At 36.1% G+C, this 21,489-nt stretch overlaps 1 protein-coding gene across 5 annotated transcripts in view; it reads left to right on the top strand.

The window, feature by feature from the left end:
* CDH12 (cadherin 12) overlaps positions 1-21,489 on the top strand; it is a 981,162-nt gene that overhangs the window by 690,446 nt on the left and 269,227 nt on the right. For all 5 annotated transcript variants that reach the window (XM_060295685.1, XM_060295681.1, XM_060295683.1 and 2 more), the window contains one exon: positions 11,220-11,636. In XM_060295685.1, the coding sequence (XP_060151668.1) occupies positions 11,406-11,636 (231 nt within the window). In that variant the 5' untranslated portion in view covers positions 11,220-11,405. The remainder of the gene's footprint in view (positions 1-11,219; positions 11,637-21,489) is intronic.

The following is a 21,489-nucleotide window of genomic DNA, read 5'->3' as shown; positions in this document are numbered from 1 at the left end:
ATGCAATTCAGTGTTTTATTGGTATATTCATATAACTGTGCATCACCACAATCTAATTTTAGATCACTAGTCACTTTTGTCCTACCTGGAAGAAATCCCAAACCCATTAGCAATTACTCCTCACACTTCACACCACGTACTAGCCCTGGGCAACCATTAATTTACCCTCTGTCTTTATATATTTGCCTAGTCTGAACATGTCATATAAATGAAATTCATACAATATGTGGTCTTTTGTGGCTAGCTTCTTTCTTTTAGCTCAGTGTTTTCAATGTTCATCAATGTTGTAGCATGTATTAGTACTGTATTCCTTTTCAGTCCAAATAATATTCCATTGCATGGTGGTGTGTAAACGAGCCAAACATAGACACTGTAAATTGGCCCCCAGGGTGTGTATGTCTTCCCTGCAGGTTGATACCTGTTAGCTCAGAAGCCCATGTTTACAATAGTTACTTTAAACCCTTTGGATTCTAAGTTCGTCATCTAGGCCCCTTCAAAGGCTAATTTCTCTGACTGCTCATTTCCCAGTATGTGGGTCACACTTTCCTGTTTCTTTGCATGTCTTGTAAGTGTTGAAAACCAGACTTTATAAATAATATATTGTAGCAGCAGTGATTATTGAACCTCCAATCCTCTCCCCTGGAGGTTGTTCTTGCTGTTGTTTGCTTGGTCATTTATTTGTTTAGTGAATTGGGTGAATTTATTTGGAAACGTATACTACGTCTACAACGTGTGACCTCTGTTCAAGTTTGTTTTCTCTTGTTGATCTTTCAACCTGGCTACATCTGGTATTGGTCCTGCATCAGCAGAAGCCGCCTATTTGTCAGTGGCTGTGCTTAAGCCCCTTAGCTGGTCACATTTTTACCCTCTACCACTGGATATCTGTGTGACTTGTAGGCTGCTATTACTGAGTAATAAATTTGCATTTTTTGCTCCATGTTTAGTTGGGAACTGGTACTTAAAGATTTTATCTCTAATTACTTCTGAGAGGGCACAGTACTGAGGATACACACATTCTTCATGACTGCAAGGGATGTGTATAATTTTTAAGTCTGGATTCCTAGGAGTTGCCCCGGGGTCAGAGAAGATTATTGCTCAGTGGGTGTTTGGTGTGAAGTTGTATTTAAGCTCCTTGTGCCAGTGAAACGACCCCTCCCCACCGCCCCTGACCCATGTTGATGTTCTGGCTGCAGGCTGGGGAGTGCTTTCACATCTCTTTCATTCCCAGTTGTGATCTCTAGTGAGTGAGTACAGCTTAGCACATGTGCATAGCCTTCCCAATCCCTAGAGTTGACTGATCCCAAAGGGCTCTTCTTGGTTATCCTTTTCTTGGTTCTATTAAACTCCTGGCTGCTCTTCCATTCTGTTCGTATCATAGATTTACCAAAATCTTTAATTGCTCTGCACAAAGATCTCCACTGTTTCAACAGCACTCTTGGACAAGGAGTTCGCATTCTGTTAGAAATAAAGTGTGTCCTCTCAAACACAGCCCTGGAGCTCTTTATCCTTTTGACCTTCCTTTCTCTTGAGAAGAATACCTGAAGCTCTGCAACAGAGCTGGGAGCCAGGACCTGCTCTTCCTGTAGTGCCATCCTCATGCTATGAGTGGCCATTGGTGATGGTGGTGACACGAGGTAGCCACCACTGATCTTCTCAGTTTGCCCCTACAAATGCAGAAACTTTGCCCTACAAGTGAGCTAGGGTGGGCCCCTCTATTCTCAACCAGGTGTGCCTGGAGTAGAGCTTTCACCCTCTGAATGGAAGCTAGTGAGAAAGGAAGTCTTATTCTTTCCACCACACCTGCCTGAGACAGCATTTCTGAAACACAGGACTTGGGATGTGAAACACCACTGCCAGCCTTTTCCTCCCAAGATAAAACCCAAGCTTGAGATTAGGAGCTGGGTAAAGAGCCTCCAACTTCTTAGTTGCTCCTGTCCAAAGTAGAGAGCTTCTGTAGCACAGACCTGGGACATATAAATTTAATAATATCACCTAAGAAAGCAGGTCATGGCTCAATGTCACAGACTCGTTCGGTTCTTACCAAGATTTAGTAGACTTCCTCAAATGAGTGTCTCTCCATTTGCTGTATATGCTTAAGACAACTTCCAGTGACTTTAAATGATTGTTTTTTATTTTTTCAATTGTATTTTCTATTTTTTAATCTTTATTAGAGTATAATTGCTTTACAATGTTGTGTTAGTTTCTGCTGTACAACAAAGTGAATCAGCTATATGCATACATATATCCCCATATCCCCTCCTTGAGCCTCCCTCCCACCCTCCCTATCCCACCCCTCCAGGTCTTCACAAAGCACCAAGCTAATCTCCCTGTGCTATGCAGCAGCTTCCAACTAGCCATCCGTTTTACATTTGGTAGTATATATAAAATAATTTTCTTAGTAAAATTGCTGCTTTGCTCTGAAGAGTGTCTACTGAACCCCTCACTTTGCTATTCTGAAGTATTGCACCTACACGCTATTTAGTTTTGCGCTCAAAATGTACACATTATAATTTGCTCTTTTCCCTTCAGTACTGATTAGCCTCATAAAACTAGGAATTCAGGAAGACTACTCAGGGTTGTGATGAAATTTAACATCCTTCAGATAATCTTGGCTCTTTTGCTAGAACTGTGATTTAATCCAGTCTTACTCTAAGCTGATTTTCTAAGCAGCTCTCCATCAGTCCCTTGTGGCTGGCCTCCTGTAAGTTTTCCTCAATCTATCACAGCTAGAGCATTTTTCCCTTATTTTTTTTTGCTACAGAATTTGAATGCAATATAAAAATCTAAACTATTTTCCAATGTAAGATATCCTTCTTCCAGGCATCGTGAAAGTGGTAATAAAAATGGAGATCCTGTGGCTTTCAGCTCTTGAATTACTATTAACTAAGATTTCCATCATTTACAAGGCAGTCTCTGAATAGAACTCTAAAGAAGTTCTTTTTCTCCCAATTTTGCCCCCTTACTCTGTGTAAATTTCTCCTGTGTCTGGTAGGAAGTAGCTTGTACAATTTTTTAGCCATTAGCCAAGCCTCCAGGTAATGAAATCTCAGCCGTTTTTATGATAAAATATTTAAAAGTCTCATTTATTTAACCATAATTTCTTAATTTACAAAAATGGTTTCAATATATTAAGAACTGGTTTTCTACTGAAACTTTGTAAACAAAAATTTCTAGTGAATATTTGCATCAGGGTGTTGTTTTATGTGGTAAATAGGTATGGTCAAAATGCCTCAAAAATTGTAGTCTCTTCCTTGAATATAATCACATTATGATTGAGTTACATTTCTGGTAATTTTTTCTTTATTTCCTAAGAATGAATAATTGCCTCTTTTTTCTATGTATTAATCATTATTTCATCAACACACTTTCCAACAAAGTGTGAATTTCTTCTCTGCCATTTAAAAACACTATGTAATTCATTAATTTTAATTCATTAATTTCTCCTCTTCGGTGTTATACCTCTTGGAATTCTTCTCTTTAATCTGGACTGGTGCTCCCTGAGCCTATATACAGTTTTCTTCCTAAAATTCCTCTCTATTATTGTGCTGAAAATTCCCTTTGCCTTTCTTCTTGTTAAATATCCTTATTACTGAATCCCATGCTTTCCTCTTCTTTTTTTTTAAATAAACTTTATTTTTGAGCACATTTAAATTTACAGAAAAATTGAAACAATAGTACAGAGAATTCACATATATCCAGCACTTCTGAGATTATATCTTACATTAGCATGATACATTTGTTACAATTAAATAATAAATATTAACACATTATTATTAACTAAAGTCCATACTTTATTCAGATTTTCTTAGCTCTTACCTAATGTCCTTTTTCTGTTCCAGCATCCCATCTGTTACATTTAGTTTTCACGTTTCCTTAGGTATCTCTTGGCTATGACAACTTTCCTTTTTTTGTTGTTGTTTTTTGTTTTTTAAACAAGACGTGCCTTTATTTATTTATTTGGCCACATTGTGTGGCTTGCAGGATCTTAGTTTCCCAACCTGGGATTGAATCTGGGCCCCCTGAAGTGGAAGTTCAGAGTCCAAACCACTGGGCCACCAGGGAATTCCCAAGATTTTTCTTGTTTTTGATGACACTCAAAGTTTTCAAAAGTACTGCTCAGGCATTTTATAGAATGTCACTCAGTTGGGATTTGTCTAATGTATTTCTCATGAGTAGACTGTTGTTATTGATTTTGCAGAGGAACACCAAAGAAGTAAACTGCCTTTTTCAGAACATCACATCAAGGGTGCTCTAACAATGCAGTTAAAAATAACACCATGAATGTAAATGTGTACTCAAATCTGTCTTCCGAGAGAGGGAAGGAGAGAGATTGTGTTCCTTGTCATCCATACTGGAAAGATGTCCCATGTTGAGTTTCTTTTTTTTTTCTCCCACAGATATTTTTTCTTAGCTTATTGACGATACCAGTATCATATCATTTACTGTGTGTGTGTGTATATATATATATATATATATATATATATATATATATATATATAGTAAAGAGTAGGGTCTGGATAAGTCAGAGAGCAAGGATTAATGAACTCCACAGATCAAGATCAGAGAGTAATTATCACCTTCAGACATCTTTATTTAACTTCTAAGAGACAATGGAAGTGGCTTTACCATCCATACTTCTCTACTTCTCAGTGTTAAGTTTGTAACATAGAAGAGTTGGGGTTAAGATTTTGCTGCACCAGAGAGAGTGTAAAATTTCCTTTTGGTTTGGGCTTACTAGGACCAAGAGAGGTGTGGTAGGGATATTTGCTCATCCCCAATGTATTCCAAAAACGAGAACCACTTGTAATAATTAACATACCTGTCAACCTAGTAAGACATCATCTAACAAAAATAGACCCTTTCAGTGTAATTTATATAAAGTAGATCCCTTTTCAAGAGCTATTCTTAAAAACAAACACACCCAAAATTAAATAAGTAACTACAGAAACCACAGCCTTCGGTATCTCTCAGTTCTAACGACACATTTAACGGAAAAGCTGTCACTGGGTATTTCACATCTAACTAACCCCTGCTTTAATATATGACCATTTTTTTAAATCTCCCTTCTGCTAAAAGCAATGTGTGGCTCCACAGACTCATCATTGGGTTTGGAAAGTCTTTGGAAAGCCAATTTGGCTCCACAAAATTTAGGAATAATAGACAAATGTAAAATTTTAAACACTGTGCCCGAAATCCAGTATATGGAGTAAAACGCATCTCTGGTGATGTCCTTTGTAACAAATATGTCTTCTTTAAAGTTCCCATGTTTCCATAGGGTGCTGACACCTCAGAACAAGTCTCTGTTCTTGATCTTGTAACAGCACCATTGGTGCTGGGGCAAGTGTACCCAGGTTGATGACTCCTCATAATTTTTCCTTGTAATTTTGGCTATATTTCATGCCTGAGGGAGTTGTTTCTCTTTTACTTAAGAACCAGAGTCCTTCAATCTCCTTGCATTACTTTTGTTGTGATATAACACTTTAAAAGCTCCCCGGCTGACAATGTGGCTGGAGGCTGGGATCTGCTGGGAGCTGCATTATGCACTGAAAATAATATGTGTTCCTCTGTTCACTGAAGCACCACAGTTTTATAGAGTGTTGGAATGGATTTTAGGATCCTAATGCAATAACATGAGTTAGGAAATGCATGTGTATACATGTTCTAATTGAGTGATGAGATTAACATATATTTTATTTCTTCTTGTATTTAGCTCTACAGACATAAGAATATTGTTGATGGTGTCCCCACAATTCAAATGCTACTTGACAGACAGTTACTTAGCGTAAAACTATGCTATGACGTTATTAGACATTATTCCTCAGATCTGTCTTGTTCCAAAGCCTATCTTTTCATTTATTTCTTTTATTATGATTTTTTAAAACTATACCAAGCCTGGAAGTGACCCCCAAATTCAGAGTCATCACTTAGATCCCACAGGCTGCCCTCTCATCTGACAGACCCCAGCACAGCACCCGCAGTTCAGTCTAACTGGGAAGAGGCTGGACAGCTGGAAAGTGCCTTATCTTCTCTGTGCTTTGGGTCACCCGGCCTGTCTAGCGCCTTGCTAGGTGGATTAGCTGGGCTGTTGTGCCGTTTCTGAGTTTTCAGCCACCATCCAGTCCTGTTAGCACACTGGCCATGTCTATTACAGCTTTTTTTTCTTTTCTTCTGTCTCTGCCTAGAATTATGTGTCTCTTTTTACATCCTGGTGGGTGAGGGCTGGGGGTCCTGAACCTCCTGACTTCAAAGGAACTATATTGACCTAATTGCTTCAAATCTTCTAATTTCACAGACGATCTAAATGAGTCTAAGAAACTTTATGCTGCCCAATATTGAAGTAACTACTTTGCTTTGGAAACAGAATTTGGAACTCAGGTCTTCAAGCTCATATTCATTGTCTTGCTAGGATTTGAAACCCTTGATGTTCTCATCTATTATGCATTCGTTCATTCAGGGATAGTGGAGAACAGAATCCAAGGGGATGGGCTCTTGAGTCAGAGTGCCCAGATTCAAACCCGCCTGCTATGCACTCCTCTGTGGACAATGGTCAAGTCATTTAACTTCTCTATTCCTCCATTCTATCTGTCAAATGGGTATAATAACACCTTCACAGAGCAATTGTACTGGTACAGAACACACAACATTATATGGAACATAGTGAGTTTTCAGTAAAAGTTGGCTATTATCATTCGATGACCGATTCCCTCAAACTTAACAAATGCTTTTTTGGTACTTACAATACACTGTTATAGATGCCAGGAACAGCACAGCTGAGAAAAGCTGACAAAAGAGACATCATTGATACTCTTTTAGCCCCTGTTCACTCTACTCAGAAAAGTGGAACAAATAATCATACAAATAAACCTGTAATATAAATTATTACTATTGTTAATAATATTATTTATCAGTAAAGGGTTTGAGAGAAGGGGAGAATGGCAAGGGTCTAGCATGGTGTAGAGGTAGATCATGCAGGCCCTATTAAGTTCATGAATATCATCATAAAAATCCTGGCTTTTAAGATCTACTGTCTTAGCAACTTCCAGATATACAATACAGTGTTAACTACAGTCATCGTGCTGTGTGTTACATCCTCAGCATACAGTGAGAAGGCTTTACATTTTTTGATTTTTTTTTGTTTTTTGGGTTTTTTTTTTTTTTTTTGCGGTACGCGGGCCTCTCACTGTTGTGGCCTCTCCCGTTGCGGAGCAACAGGCTCCGGACGCGCAGGCTCAGCGGCCATGGCTCACAGGCCCAGCCGCTCCGTGGCATGTGGGATCTTTCTGGACCGGGGCACGAACCCGTGTCCCCTGCATCGGCAGGCGGACTCTCAACCACTGCGCCACCAGGGAAGCCCGGCTTTACATTTTTAATTATAGATCTTTCTACTACAGTGTGGTATGTGAGTTCCTAAAAAGCTTTGCCTTCTGCAGAATTCATACTAAAACAGCAGCATTCATGGCAAAGAATAAGATTAAGTGCATATCTTCAGAACCTATGAGGTCACCCCTGGCCATCACCATCCTAATGAAAATATCAGCTAAATAAACTACTCATACATAAATATTCCTGTAAATATAAAAACATATTTTAACAAAAAAGAAGAAAGTAATTTGACGGCAGGGATACGGGACACAGCAGGCTAAGTAGAATATGTGTCCAGAGAGAACCAAAGGAAAGAACAAGAAGTGAGCACAAGGCGAGGGAAATGGGGGGCTCTTCTGCCACACTGTACCCTTCTGTGGCTCCTTTTCACTTCAGCCTCATGACAATGTTTTGCATTTAGGGGCTGTTTTTGGTGATGTGAATCTTTACAGTGCTGGGGAATTAGCTTATGAAAAAACATACTTTCTATGTTACTTTTACATTCTTCTTCACATCACAAACACCCATTCTAAGGTGACAAAAGGGGGATGATGTGGGCCAATTAGAATTTCTGAAAGATTCCTCTAAAAGGAGATCAAAACTCAGATTTCAGACACCTCCACTTCCAAGGGGAAAGGGTATCTGGACTCATAGTGATGGTACTGATGAAGAATATAGCCAGCTGGACAATATCAAAAATCTCTAATATAAAATAAAAAGACACTGTTTAAAGAAATAACTTTAGGTATCAATGCTCACTAAAATCTGAATTTTTATAACTCATGCCCCAAAAAAATGGAGGAGAAAAAAATCAATGGAACAGAAAGGCAAAAATACAACCTAATTATATATAATAGACTAGGTTTGGGAAGTTAGAGTTCCTGACATCCATTTTTTCTACTCATGTTTATCTCCCCATCTGTTCTGTATATATGCCTGGGGTAGGATTGACATGAGTAGGGGAAGAAACATGGACAAGGTGGAAAATCCAAGAAATTAAAACATTTTAGTTTTTGGTGTTAGTAATTTAAACTTGAAAACAGATGAGGAAAACGTGCATTATTTTTACACAGGTTTATTGCATAGAGTTGCAAATATCCTTGGACATCGCAAATATATTGTCACACAAACATGACACAGTTTGTGCTAGATATTCGAATTTTGAATGTTAAGAATACATTACTTAAGTAGAAATTGCAGGTGGGATTTAAACTCTATTGTTTAAATCAGTTCTATTCAGTAGAAAATAATGCAAATCACAAATGCAAGCTGCATCTATAATTGTAATTTTTTAGTAAACACATTAAAAATTAAAAAGAAATAGGTCACATTAAATAGTTTATATTTATTTAACTCTATATCCAAAATATTACCAGGTCAACAACTAATAAATATAGAAACAATAGTGGGATTTTACATTATTTTTTTTTGTACTAGTTTTTTGAAATGTATATAATTGAGAAGTAGAGAACTTCTCAACATCAACTTGCGAGATTTCAACTAGACAGCCACATAAGGCTAGTGGTTAACATATTGCACAATATAGGTCTAAGTTAACTTTTTATGAACATTATTTTGCCAGAATGAAAAGATGCAATAAAATATATACTGTTTAAGTTTTTGTTAGTAGCTAACAGGTGCACCCATTCAGGCCAGAAAAAAATACATATCCTGCTTTATTTCTCCTTTTGGGAGTGTCCTTGTAGGATGCTCTCAAAGTATAAATTTTAACCCTCCCCATCTCATATCTTAACTCAAGTGTAGTGAATTGCTCCCACATTAAATGTTTCAATTTGAATATTTGTAAAGAATGCATTATACTTTTTTATTATATTGTATGTAACTGAATAATCATTAAACCGAATTGCAACTGACAGGTTGACAAAATGCCCTGTTTTATAGGTGCGTGATTGAATATGTATTGATTTTGATTTTAGTTCTCTTGTTTTGGAAACGCTGTACATAATTTCTGGCCTCCAACATTTTTGGCCCTTGGAAACTTCCCAGGCTGTGGGCAATGGGCCCCTAGTGCCAAATGCATGAAACTTCCCTGGCTGGAACCACATTTTTCCCATGCTGCTTACAGAACATAGATCTGCTCTCACCTTTAGGTCTCACTGCAGTTGGCACCTATAACAGGCTTTTGCTAACTCAAGTTTTGGTCACTTAAATTTTGCCATCAGGATATTCTGTTTTCTATCTTTTTTTTTTTTTTTTAAACAGCATTGGTAAATTTGCCCTCATTTCTTTATATGACTATTTATTTTCCATTTCTGATTTAAGAGAGGGAAGGATTGTATCTGTTATCTTATCTACTGTTTAACAAAGGTCCTAGTACCTTGTAAACACCCAAACCTTAGATAAGCAAATGAAAAAACGTGTTTGTTGTAAGGAGATGTTCAAAGCTCATTTTACCTAAATGCAGGGCAGAGGTTGTCCATCTGATAGGGACCCAAGGTTGCTCTGAGCTGCACACCACCTACAAAATAATTCCTTTTTATCCAGTGTTTCTAGTATGCCAAGGCTAGAGAAACTTTTTTTTTAGCTTAAAGCTTATATTAAAGCCTTATAAAACAATCTGAGATTTTCTCCATAACTTACATCTTAGTAAGATCATTTACGTTTAGTAATTTATGTTGTTCTTTCTTTCATGGTCCTATTCTTCCTATTCTCTAACTTCAGAGAATTTTTTTGCTTTTTTAAAACTGCTTTGTTTTTTTCTTATTCTCTAAATCTGTGCTTCTCAATCTTGGCCTATTTTGCTCCTCCCAGGGAATATTTATCTGGCAATGTCTGGAGACATTTTTTGGTTGTCAAAACTGACTGTGAGAGAGGATGCTACTGTCATCTATCAAGTAAAGGAAAGGAGGTGCTGCTAGAAATCATAAAATGCACATGCTGGCTCCCCAGCAACAAAGAGTTATCCATCCCAAAATGTCAATTGTGCCGTTTGTGAAATCCTACTTTCAGTTCACTTTAAAAATAGTGATCCTGGAAAAGAACTCTAATACAAAAAATACGTGCACCCCAATGTTCATAGCAGCACTATTTACAATAGCCAAGACATGGAAACAACCTAAGTGCCCATTGACAGATGAATGGTTAAAGAAGATGTGGTATATATAGACAATGGAATATTACTCAGCCATGAAAAAAGAATGAAATAATGCCATTTGCAGCACTAATGCCATTTGGATGGACCTAAAGATTATCATACTAAGACAGAGAAAAACAAATACATGTTATCCCTCATATGTGGAATATAAAAAAAGTGGTACAAATGAACTTATTTACAAAACAGAAATAGACTCACAGACATAGAAAACAAACATGGTTACCAAAGGGGAAAGGCGGGGATGAATTGGGAATTCGGGACTAAAAGATACACACTACTATATATAAAATAAATAAACAACAAGGACCTACTGTATAGCACAGGGAATTATATTCAATATCTTGTAATAACCTATAATGGAAAAAATCTAAAAAAGAATATATATATATATATATGAATTACTTTGCTGTACACTTGAAACATTGTAAATCAACTATACTTCAATTACAAAAACAGTGATCACTGTATTATTCTTAATATGATTATTAAATTAAAAAATGATTGCTTCTATTTATGATATACCTTTTGCTTTATTGTAACTCATACTTTTCAACTCTGTAAAAAAAACTTAGTTGTTTTATCCAAGTTAACAGGTTAAAGAGCAGTGACCATTTACCAATATAATTCTTTTAAAGACTTCCCTCTCTGTTTCTTTAAATGTTGGCAGATATAATGAAAGTTTTGATGACTATCATCATGTAATTCTATCAATTTAATGTATCTTTGTTAATCTGTTTTATAGGTCCCTTTAGATGGAATATAATATAGCAGAAGCCTTTTCATCAAAAGGATTAATGCCTGCATTATCATTTCTGCAATAAAAGAGAAAACTAAGTGGTAGAGGCCACAGACACCTCAAACCTGGATTCCACAATACTGCATTAAGTGCTGGAGTTTTTATTATTCTACTGTAGGAAAGCTTTTGCCAATGCTTACAAGGAACTGTTTATCCCTGCTGCTCTGGGTCCTGTTTGATGGAGGTCTCCTAACACCACTTCAACCTCAGCCACAGCAGCCTTTAGCCACAGAACCAAGAGAGAATGTTATCCACCTGCCAGCGCGGCGATCACATTTCCAACGAGTTAAACGTGGCTGGGTATGGAATCAATTTTTTGTGCTGGAGGAATACATGGGCTCCGAGCCTCAGTATGTGGGAAAGGTAATGGCGTGTTTCTTTTGACAACAACTTGATGGCAAGGGGGCTTATGCATTGTGTATTGTGTATGGATGTTTTGCACAGGAGTTGAACAAACCAGTGAGTAGAACACTGGAATTGAAATCTGAGTGACCTGGTTTCTCTTCCCGACTCAATGGCCCGGGTAAGCTTTGGAATATCATTTAATCCCTCTTTGCTTCCATTCTCCCTGGTTATTTTAATGAAGTTAATATATATTCTGTTCCTATTTTTGGCATTATTCACCAAAGACATGAAGTTAATATGTGTAAATGAAATTAAAACTGTTACTATAACACGTTATTGGTCATAGCCATTCTGGAATTGTGTACCAATGAGAGACAGGAAAAATCAGCAGGTATAAATAGTCTACATTTTTGTTGATATCTTTGAATGACCAGAATATCTCCCTTTCCCTCCCTCTTAGAAAACATGATATACCATTTAGATTGTGGTTCTGGAGTATAGATGGTCTCAGACTTACAATGGTTTGATTTAGGATTTTTTAACTTTACAATGTAGTGAAAACAGTATGCATTCTGTACCCGCATAACCATTCTGTTTTTCACTTTTAGTACAATATTCAATAAACTACATGAGATAGTCAACACTTGATTATAAAATAGGCTCTGTGCTAGATGATTTTTTCCGAGTGTAGGTTAATATAAGTGTTCTGAGAATGTTTAAGTCTGTCTAGGCTAAGTAATGATAATCAGTAGAATAGGTGTATTAAATGCATTTCGACTTACAATATTTTCAGTTTACAATGAGTTTATTGGGATGTAACCCCACTGTAAGTTGAGGAAGCTCTATATTTGATTTGGCTTGCTTATACTTTATAAATAATTCCATTATTTTAGGCTTTACAAGCTATTTATGAAGCTATTTATGGCCAAAGTAATAAATGCCGGAACCCAGATATGTACACATAAATCTCAACACAATACACAAATTTTAATCTTATTGTAATTTTAAAGAAATTAAAATTTTTTCACAAAATAGTTGATGGCAACTATCTGTTTCAGCACATTTGTGTTTCACTGCTATTTTTCTTACATAAAATTTTTGACTCATGTCTATAATAGATAGACCGTATCAATGATACCAGAATATTTTCCAGAAAAATAAATATTTTATGCATTTTGATATTTCCATTTTTTAATTTTCTAAAAGATTTTTCTATGGTTTTAATAAAAATATTTATGTTTGAAGAGAGTTTAAAATAAATCCAAAGACAGAAATGGAAAACCATAGTAGAAGGAGTATTAGGAAGCTGATATAGAAGATTATGTCTCTGGAATATTAAAGTCCCTAGAGATTTCAGAAAACCTAAACTAATGAGAAACATGATGAGTCTTATGATTCTAATACTGGCTCAAAGGAAGCAAATCTACTCAAGATTTAAATTCTTTGCCCTATGATTTTAGAATTTACCTTTTGGAAATTTATTTTTAAAATATTGAATAATACAGTGGGGAAGGTCTTCAGATAGAACCTTGTTGAAAATGAACATGTAGCCAGGGTTGCCCTAGTGTTACCAAACATAAGTTCATGTGCCCGATACACCGTGAGTCCAAACAAACCAAAACATCAAAATTTGGAGCAGAGAAAGGTTTATTGCAGGGCAATACAAGCAGATGGGTGGCTCCTGCCCCCAAAACCCTGAGCTCCCTGAAGGATTTCAGCAAAGCACTTTTAAGGCAAGGTGAGGGAGGGGTGTGGTTAGTTGTTGAAAACTTCTTGGTGTTGGAATCCTTTGTTCTTGCAGCTGTCCACATAGATCAGGTCAGGATGTTCCTGTAAACCTCTAACAAGACAAAAGTTATTCTCTGTTCTGCAACTTTTTATCTCTACATGAATGGACTCTTAAAGGTCAGAGTCTTGAGAATAGGTTATCCTGTATATTTCAAGCGATAGGCAACATTCTTTTACAAAAGGTGCAGAGCCAGCATGACTAAGCATAGGCAACAGAGTACAAAGGTAAAAGAAACAGATCTAATATGGAGTCAGATTTGTTCTTCCCTATTACACTACTGTGTATGGGCCCTCAGCAAATTTATTTTCTGTGGGGTACCTATCTATATATAAAATTTGAGTCACATCAAATCAGTCTTTGAGTACCATTCTGGCAGTCCAATTTTTAGTGATCTTGCAAAAAATATACAGTGCCGTTTAGCAGGAGTAATATCCTTGACAGGCTGTCTACTAGGAATCAGGGCCTGGTCTTGTGGCCCTGGGACAACTCCATAGGTGGTAGTCCTGAGGTCCATATGGTATCTGGTGAACCCCAAAATTGATCAGAAAGTCAGAGAAACCCTTAAAGGAGAGAAATGTCTACTGAGGCCCAAGCAATTCTAATCCATCCCAGGGCACCCCACTCAGATGGCATTGCTCCACAAATAGCCCTCGGCACAAGATGGGCCTTAGCAACTTTTGAGGAAAGCACTCCCAAGCATGGATGTCCCCTGATGTGACCATACATAGTTTCTGCTTGTATGATTCCTCTATGTGATCACAGAATATAAACAATCACTAACCTTTTCTATGGTGAGATAATTTCATGTTGTCCTGGTGCACTCATTTCTTGTGAGTTAATTTTGCAAAAGGATTGATTTTTCAAATCCAAGACAAATGAAGAGGTAGCATAGCTCTAGAACTCTGCCTCCTGGGTGTCAGTTATATCAACTCTGCTTGTGATGGAAGCTGGACATCGCATTGAGGTTCTGGGCAAATATCTGCTGAGAAGCCATTCTCTGGTTTTGACTAAAGCAGATCCATAGCCTTTGCTTGCCAGAATTTGAGGTGAGAATTTAAATTTTGTTGAAAATTTAATGAAATTGACTTTTAATCTATCCTAGCTAGTGTAGAATTTCACATCCCAATGGACATGATTAAAAGGATCTAGGAGCTGCTTATGCAAGCTTTGTTTGATAGCCTTGAATTCTATTTTTATAATTACTATGATAGTATGGAATTCACCCAAATCATTTAAGAGATGAATTAGTATTTATAAATAGATTAAAAAGGTCTAAGATCTAGCCTATTATGAAATTAAAATATTATTTTCATAGACACATGGTTCCCCATTTGTAAAGTATAATGAAAACCCATGGTTCTCAGGTAATGTATGTTTCTAATGCAAATGAAACAACAGTTGCCAAGATTTCCTTTCCACATGGAAACTAATTAAAGTTTAATTAACTCTGTCTTGATGATTGTAGATGTGGGAATAGTGATATGATAACATTGGGACCAATTCAAGCATTATATATATGTGTGTAAACATATAAATATATTTGTGCTCCTGCTTTTTTCTGGAAAGGCTCTGAGACAGTTCATAGTAAAGCAAGGTACTATAAATAATATGGAACTCTGTGTCAAGGGAGTGCACAAGTGTCAAGAACAATGGTCAACTGAACTATTCTAAGTGAGCTTCAAATTTAATGTATGTTTCTTTTCAGCAAGAACATACATGGAAAGTATTAATTTGTAGAGTTCCCATTATTGGAAACTCCACTTATTGAGAGAAAAAAGCAATTTCCCTACCTTCAAATATAAAAGAATTTCTTCCGGTAGAAATTAAAGGGGGGTGGTTGAGCGGCTTAATAGATATTAGCCTCAACACTGTTATATTTAATATTTACAAGGAGCAGGTGTTATTGTTGACATCCTTTCAAGAAAGACCAAACCTTGATGTTGCTTATAATGAATATTATTTTATATACAAATACATCCCAAGTGTGTCAAGAGGCAAAGTCAATGTTTTTCTCAAATAGACATTTTGGATTTACTACAACACTTGGACACGTGTAAGGTGCCATATTGCAGAGCAACACAGAAATTAATTTGATCAGCAAACATTTTAAATTCATTTATTACCTGTTGCTCAAAGTCACCTCAAAAATTTATTATTAAGACACACACACGTGCACATTTGCTTACACACACATACACACACACACACACATGCACAGTAAGTTGCTTATACCAACAAATATAACTGGGTGCCTCTGTCTGTATAGTACTAAATTATGTCAGAGTCTCAAAGCTATGTATCAAGAAAGTGCTACCCATCTCATCTTCAAATAATAATTTAGAAAATTGAGTTGTCACTTCAGATGATCTTTGTTAGCAGCAATTCTTAAGTTGAAAGTGTTTAAAATGGCAGAAAGATTAAGAATTGAAGCATATCTAAACCTTAATTTCAGAGGCATTTCTTTATTTAACATTTTTCATTGAGAATGCATTACAATTTCAGAAAGCATTAAGACTTGTGGGGATAAATTTAAGTATGAATGTCTTTAGATTGCAATTATAACAGGTAAGCTTTATTGAGCATCTTAAGGCAGGATTTTAAACCCTTTACTTACCAAAATTTATGTAGTCTTCACAACAGCACTAGGAGGAAGATTATTAGTAGCCCCATTTTACACATCAGAAAAGTGAGGCACAGAAAGTTAAATAACTTCCCATGGCCCAACACCCAATAAATACTGAAACTGGGATTTTAAGCCGGGTAGAGCGGGATAATTTAGTTTCATTGTACCAGAAGGTATCACATTTTATTGTCCTATAAGCATCTTAGGAGTGAACAATAATTTTAATACAACAATTAATTTTAATACTGTGACAAAGACCCTATGAGGAGCTGTGGAGACAAAGGAAGGTCTATGACTATGCCTAGAAGATGGAGGAATTCAAGGAAGGCTTCACAGATGACGAAGCACCTGAGATGAGTCTCAAAGGATGACTTTATTTTTTCAGAAAAGATAGTCTGAGGAAAAGTTTTTATAAGCACTGAGGCTTGAAAGTGCTAGATGAGCCTCGATAACCATATTTCAATATAGTCAGAGAGTGTGAAACCAACATTTCAGAGTAAGTAAATAGAGAAAGTGCAGAGGCTCAAGTCTGGTACCAAGATCAGTAATATCTGTTCTTTTAATTTTTTTTAATTGAGATATAATTGACATAGAATAGCAGTTTCAGGTGTACAATATAATGATTCGACATTTGTATATGTTGTGAGATGGTCACCCCAATAAGTCTAGTTAACATCTATCACCACACAGTTACAATTTTTTTTTCTTGTGATGAGGACTTTTAAGATTTACTGTCTTAGCAACCTTCAAATATGAATACACTATTATTAAGTGTAGTCACCATGCTGTACATTACAGTATTATTTGTTCTTAAAGGCATCAGGATCCATAGTATCTTGGATGAGGATTCTCATGGACAGAATTACAGTTCTAGAATGATTACTCAGAGATCCATTTGAAGGACTTGGAGACAGAAAAACAGACATGGAGATGAGGAGCATATGAAGGGGAAGGTCACAGTAGGATTGTCTCGAAAGTAATAAAGGAAACAGGATATTAGAGTTGGACATTTGAAAGGTAGACAATAGATTTCCAGATCCATTGGTCAAGAGAATATAAAGGATGAGACAAATAATTAGTGGATAATCATATAAAGAATGAGAGGGAGAAGGGGAAAAAATGATGCAGATTCCTGGTTTCTGTTTTGCTGGTATTTTGTATAGATTTGGTTTTAGAGTAAGAAATAAAAGGATCACTGCTAATCATTATATATCCAGAGTTGCTTAGAAGTATCCAGGTGAAGTATCTCATAGATATTTAGACACATTAATCTAGAGTTCATAAAAGATCCTATGGTAGAGATACAGGATCAGGAGTAATTGGTATACAGATGGTGGTCAAAATCACATAAGTGGGTAACAAGCTAGGAAAAATTACAGAGAAGATATGAGAACCCTGATTTTTAACTGAAAAGCAGATGAAGAATAGATAGATCTAATTAATAAGAAGTAAAAGACAAACGTGTAAGAGTGTTATGGAAAGTAAAATAAAGTTTTAAGAATAAGAAATGACAAATAATGTCAAGCTCCACAGGTCAAGTTAAACAATGACTGGAACACCTCTACTGATTTTGTCATTTAGTGAGCCAGAGGTAAACTTACTCAAAGTGATTTTAATCGTTTTCTCTAGGGTTTGAAGAAAGGAGAAAGGGATGGGTACAGCCTGTAGATGACATTTCAAAAGTGTAGGTGAAATTGATTGGTGTATGCTGGTTTGATCTGATAGGGATTCTATTAATATTTTCCAGAGAAACAAAACCAATAGGATGTATATAAATGACTTAAGGGAAATGACTTTTTAAAATATTTTCTTGTGGTAGAACTATGTGTGATTCTCCTCACCAGCAAGAAACCCTAAGAAAGGAGGAGAAGGTGTAGGTCACTGCATCAATTCATTATTGAAGTTTTTTTGGGGAGTCATTGTGATGGAATAGACAGAAGAGTACTAAAAAAGAAGTCCAAGAGAAACCAGGATGGAACTACAAACACTAAGGTTCCAAAGAGACATACCAATAAAAAGATATGCTTTTTTTTATATACACGCGCACCTCGGTGATATTTCAGCTTCAGTTTAAGACCACAGGGATAAAGGAAACATTGCAATCAAGTGAGTCACACACAGTTTTTGGTTTCCCAGAGCATATAAAAGTTAGTTTGCACTGTACGTAGTCTATTAAGTGTGTAGTAGAATTATGTCTGAAACAACAATGTGCATACCTTAATTTTAAAAAAAACTTTATTGCTAAAAGATGTTAACTAACCGTCATCTTAGCCTTCAGCAAGTCGTAGTAGTAACATCAAAGATCACTGATCATATCACCATAAAATATAATAATAACAAAGAAGTTTGAAAAATTGGGAGAATTACCAAAATGTGACCCAGTGGCAGGAAGTGAGCAAATGTGGTTGGAAAAATGGCGCCAATAGACTTGCTGGACACAGAGTTGCCATAAAACTTCAGTCTGTAGAAAGTGTAATATCTGAGAAGCACCATAATGTGAAATGCAATAAAACAAGGTATGCCTGCAAGTGTGTGTATGTGTGTATTCACATGTATGTGCGTGTGTGTGTGTGTGTGTATATATATATACACAAAAGTCAAGGCAGTAGCAATAGAATTTCATTTTTTAAATAAGTATATGTAGAATTTGTTTTGGATTAGTAAAAAAAACAGAATAAGAAAGAAAGAAAAATAGAGATAGTAAAATAGCATATTAAAATGGCTACAACTGCACTGCAAAATTATTTGCCTATCTGGAAATTCTAAATTAACACAATATTGAGGTGATATTTTGACTCATGTACATATCTCTTTGCATCCAATAAAAATGCAGATTATATCATAAAGTTATACCAACACATAAGTTATTTTCATGGCTCAACATCTTTCTTTCTCTCTCCCTTTTTCCCTTCTCCCTCCCCCTTCCATTCTTTCTTTCTTCCTTCCATTCTTTCTTTCTTTCTCTTTCTTTCTTTCTTTCTTTTTCTTTCTTTCTTTCTTTCTTTCTTTTTCTTTCTTTCTTTCTTTCTTTCTTTCTTTCTTTCTTTCTTTCTTTTCTTTCTTTCTTTCTTTCTTTCTTTCTTTCTTTCTTTCTTTCTTTCTTTCTTTCTTTCTTTTCTTTCTTTCTTTCTTTCTTTCTTTCTTTCTTTCTTTCTTTCTTTCTTTCTTTCTTTCTTTCTTTCTTTCTTTTTCTCTCTCTCTCTTTAGTTCATGAGTCACATAGGTTTTTGAAAAGCCCATAATGTGCTTTTCATGGTTCAGTTTACTCCTAAAGTGTGAGCTTTCAATATCAGAGTAATCCCTGCTCATTTGAGATTCAAGGTTCATCACACCAGCTCAATTTTCATACAAGATTTAAAACTTTATGCATCCTTTTGACTCCTGCCTCACTTACATACCTGAGAACATTTGCAGTATATTCAAGTGCCCTAAATCAAGGTCTTGTTTCTAACCCATTCTGCTGCCAAATGGATTGACCTTGCTGCTAATCAAAGCATCTTTAGCTACCTGCTCTTTCTGTAGCAAAACATCAGAATAAACCATTAAGTAAGTCTGATATTTTATTACACACCTTGGTTCTTAAACATATCCCTGAGTTTTATAGTTTCTCTCAATACGTGAGGCTGTCTTTGAAATAATCATTTTGGGGTATGATTAGACAGCAATATATCTAAAAGGAAAATTGCTGAAATAGAATTTGAGTAAATAAATAATACAATATGCTAAAGTTCTTGTCAAATAGTCGATGCCCATTGTATGCCAGTTCTTCTCTCTCCTTTACAATTTATTTCTTGCTTCTAGCATGCTAGTTGTTTCATAATAGCTGTGCCATAAAGGTCTAATGGGGTTATTTTAATTGAATTGTCAGGGCTGTGAGTGAAATTCAACTATCTTTAAATCAATATATAAATCATTAAAAACAACATTTCAAAAATAACATGGATGGCTTTAAGATTTGAGCACTCATTTCTTTTTCTCCTTCTTTCTTCTCCTCCTGTTTTTCCACCTTACCTCTAATTATCTTTCAATCCTTCCTCTTCTTCTGACCACTTCTCTATATTATTTAGGGATTTGCCTGAGTAGTTACTTAAAAGCTAAGATAAAGAGTTCAGAGACTTCGATTCTAATTTCCAGGTCTTATAATAATTATCCACATGAAAGCACACGTGTGTCAATCCACATGACTAAGAACATAGTGGAACATCATATACCCAGATTATGCTGTCACCAGAAATAACCCAGATGCATTTGTCACAGACTTCACAGTACAGATCACTCTGTGTGTGTGTGTGTGTGTGTGTGTGTGTGTGTTTATGTGTATGTTTCCAAAATTTTTTTGGTAAAACATTAGTTAAAAGAAAGTTCGTTGGATTCTTTGGAAAACAGTGCTTTCTGTTGGCTAACATTGATGAACCACTACCACTTACATATTATACCAGATGATAAGAAGTGGGGCCCAATGGAATGATTAGAGAAGTACCCTGGGAAAGGCCACCTGTATGAAAAGATAACAGAAAAAGCAAGTACAAAGTGACCTGAATGATAAAGATTTCAAATTTAATGTTCTCATCTTCCAACAATATTGAATTGATGAATCTATGCCACAGTTATGCCACTCAGACCTACACTTGTAATATAGAGGGGTTCTTTGGATACACTTTAAACATAACAGATATTTGAGAAAAATTCCTTTTTCTTGACTCTGAAAAAAGCGTGACCACTGTCATAGGAGGTACTATCTACATATGTTTCGTTGTTTGTGAGGAGCAACATAATTTATTGCTACTGACATTTAATCAGTACACCTAATATATGAAATTACTATTATAGAAGCATATGTTTTCTACTCCTGGAATTTCCCATAGAGATTGCATAAAGGAGATTTACTATACAGCATATATCAATGTAACCACTTTAGAGTAGACTTTTAATCCGTATTCATTCTCATTATTTTTTTTTCTGTTGCTGTTTTATGGCATTTGTATACTTTATTTTTTTTTAACATCTTTACAGAAGTATAATTGCTTTCAAATGGTGTGTTAGTTTCTGCTTTATAACAAAGTGAATCAGCTGTACATATACATATATCCCCATATCTCCTCCCTCTTGCATCTCCCTCCCTCCCACCCTTACTATCCCACCCCTCTAGGTGGTCACAAAGCACCGAGCTGATCTCCCTGTGCTATGTGGCTGCTTCCCACGAGATATCTATTTTACATTTGGTAGTGTATATATGTCCATGCCACTCTCTCACTTCATCCCGGCTTCCCATTCCCATTCCCCATGTCCTTAAGTCCATTCTCTACATCTGCATCTTTATTCCTGTCCTAACACTAGGTTCTTGAGAACCATTTTTTTTTTTTTTTAGATTCCATATGTATGTGTTAGCATACAGTATTTGTTTTTCTCTTTGACTTACTTCACTCTGTATGACAGACTCTAGGTCCATCCACCTCACT

The sequence above is a fragment of the Globicephala melas genome, chromosome 3, assembly GCF_963455315.2.
Source record: "Globicephala melas chromosome 3, mGloMel1.2, whole genome shotgun sequence".
In the NCBI taxonomy this organism is placed as follows: Eukaryota; Metazoa; Chordata; class Mammalia; order Artiodactyla; family Delphinidae; genus Globicephala; species Globicephala melas.
This window is presented reverse-complemented; position numbering and strand designations above follow the sequence as displayed.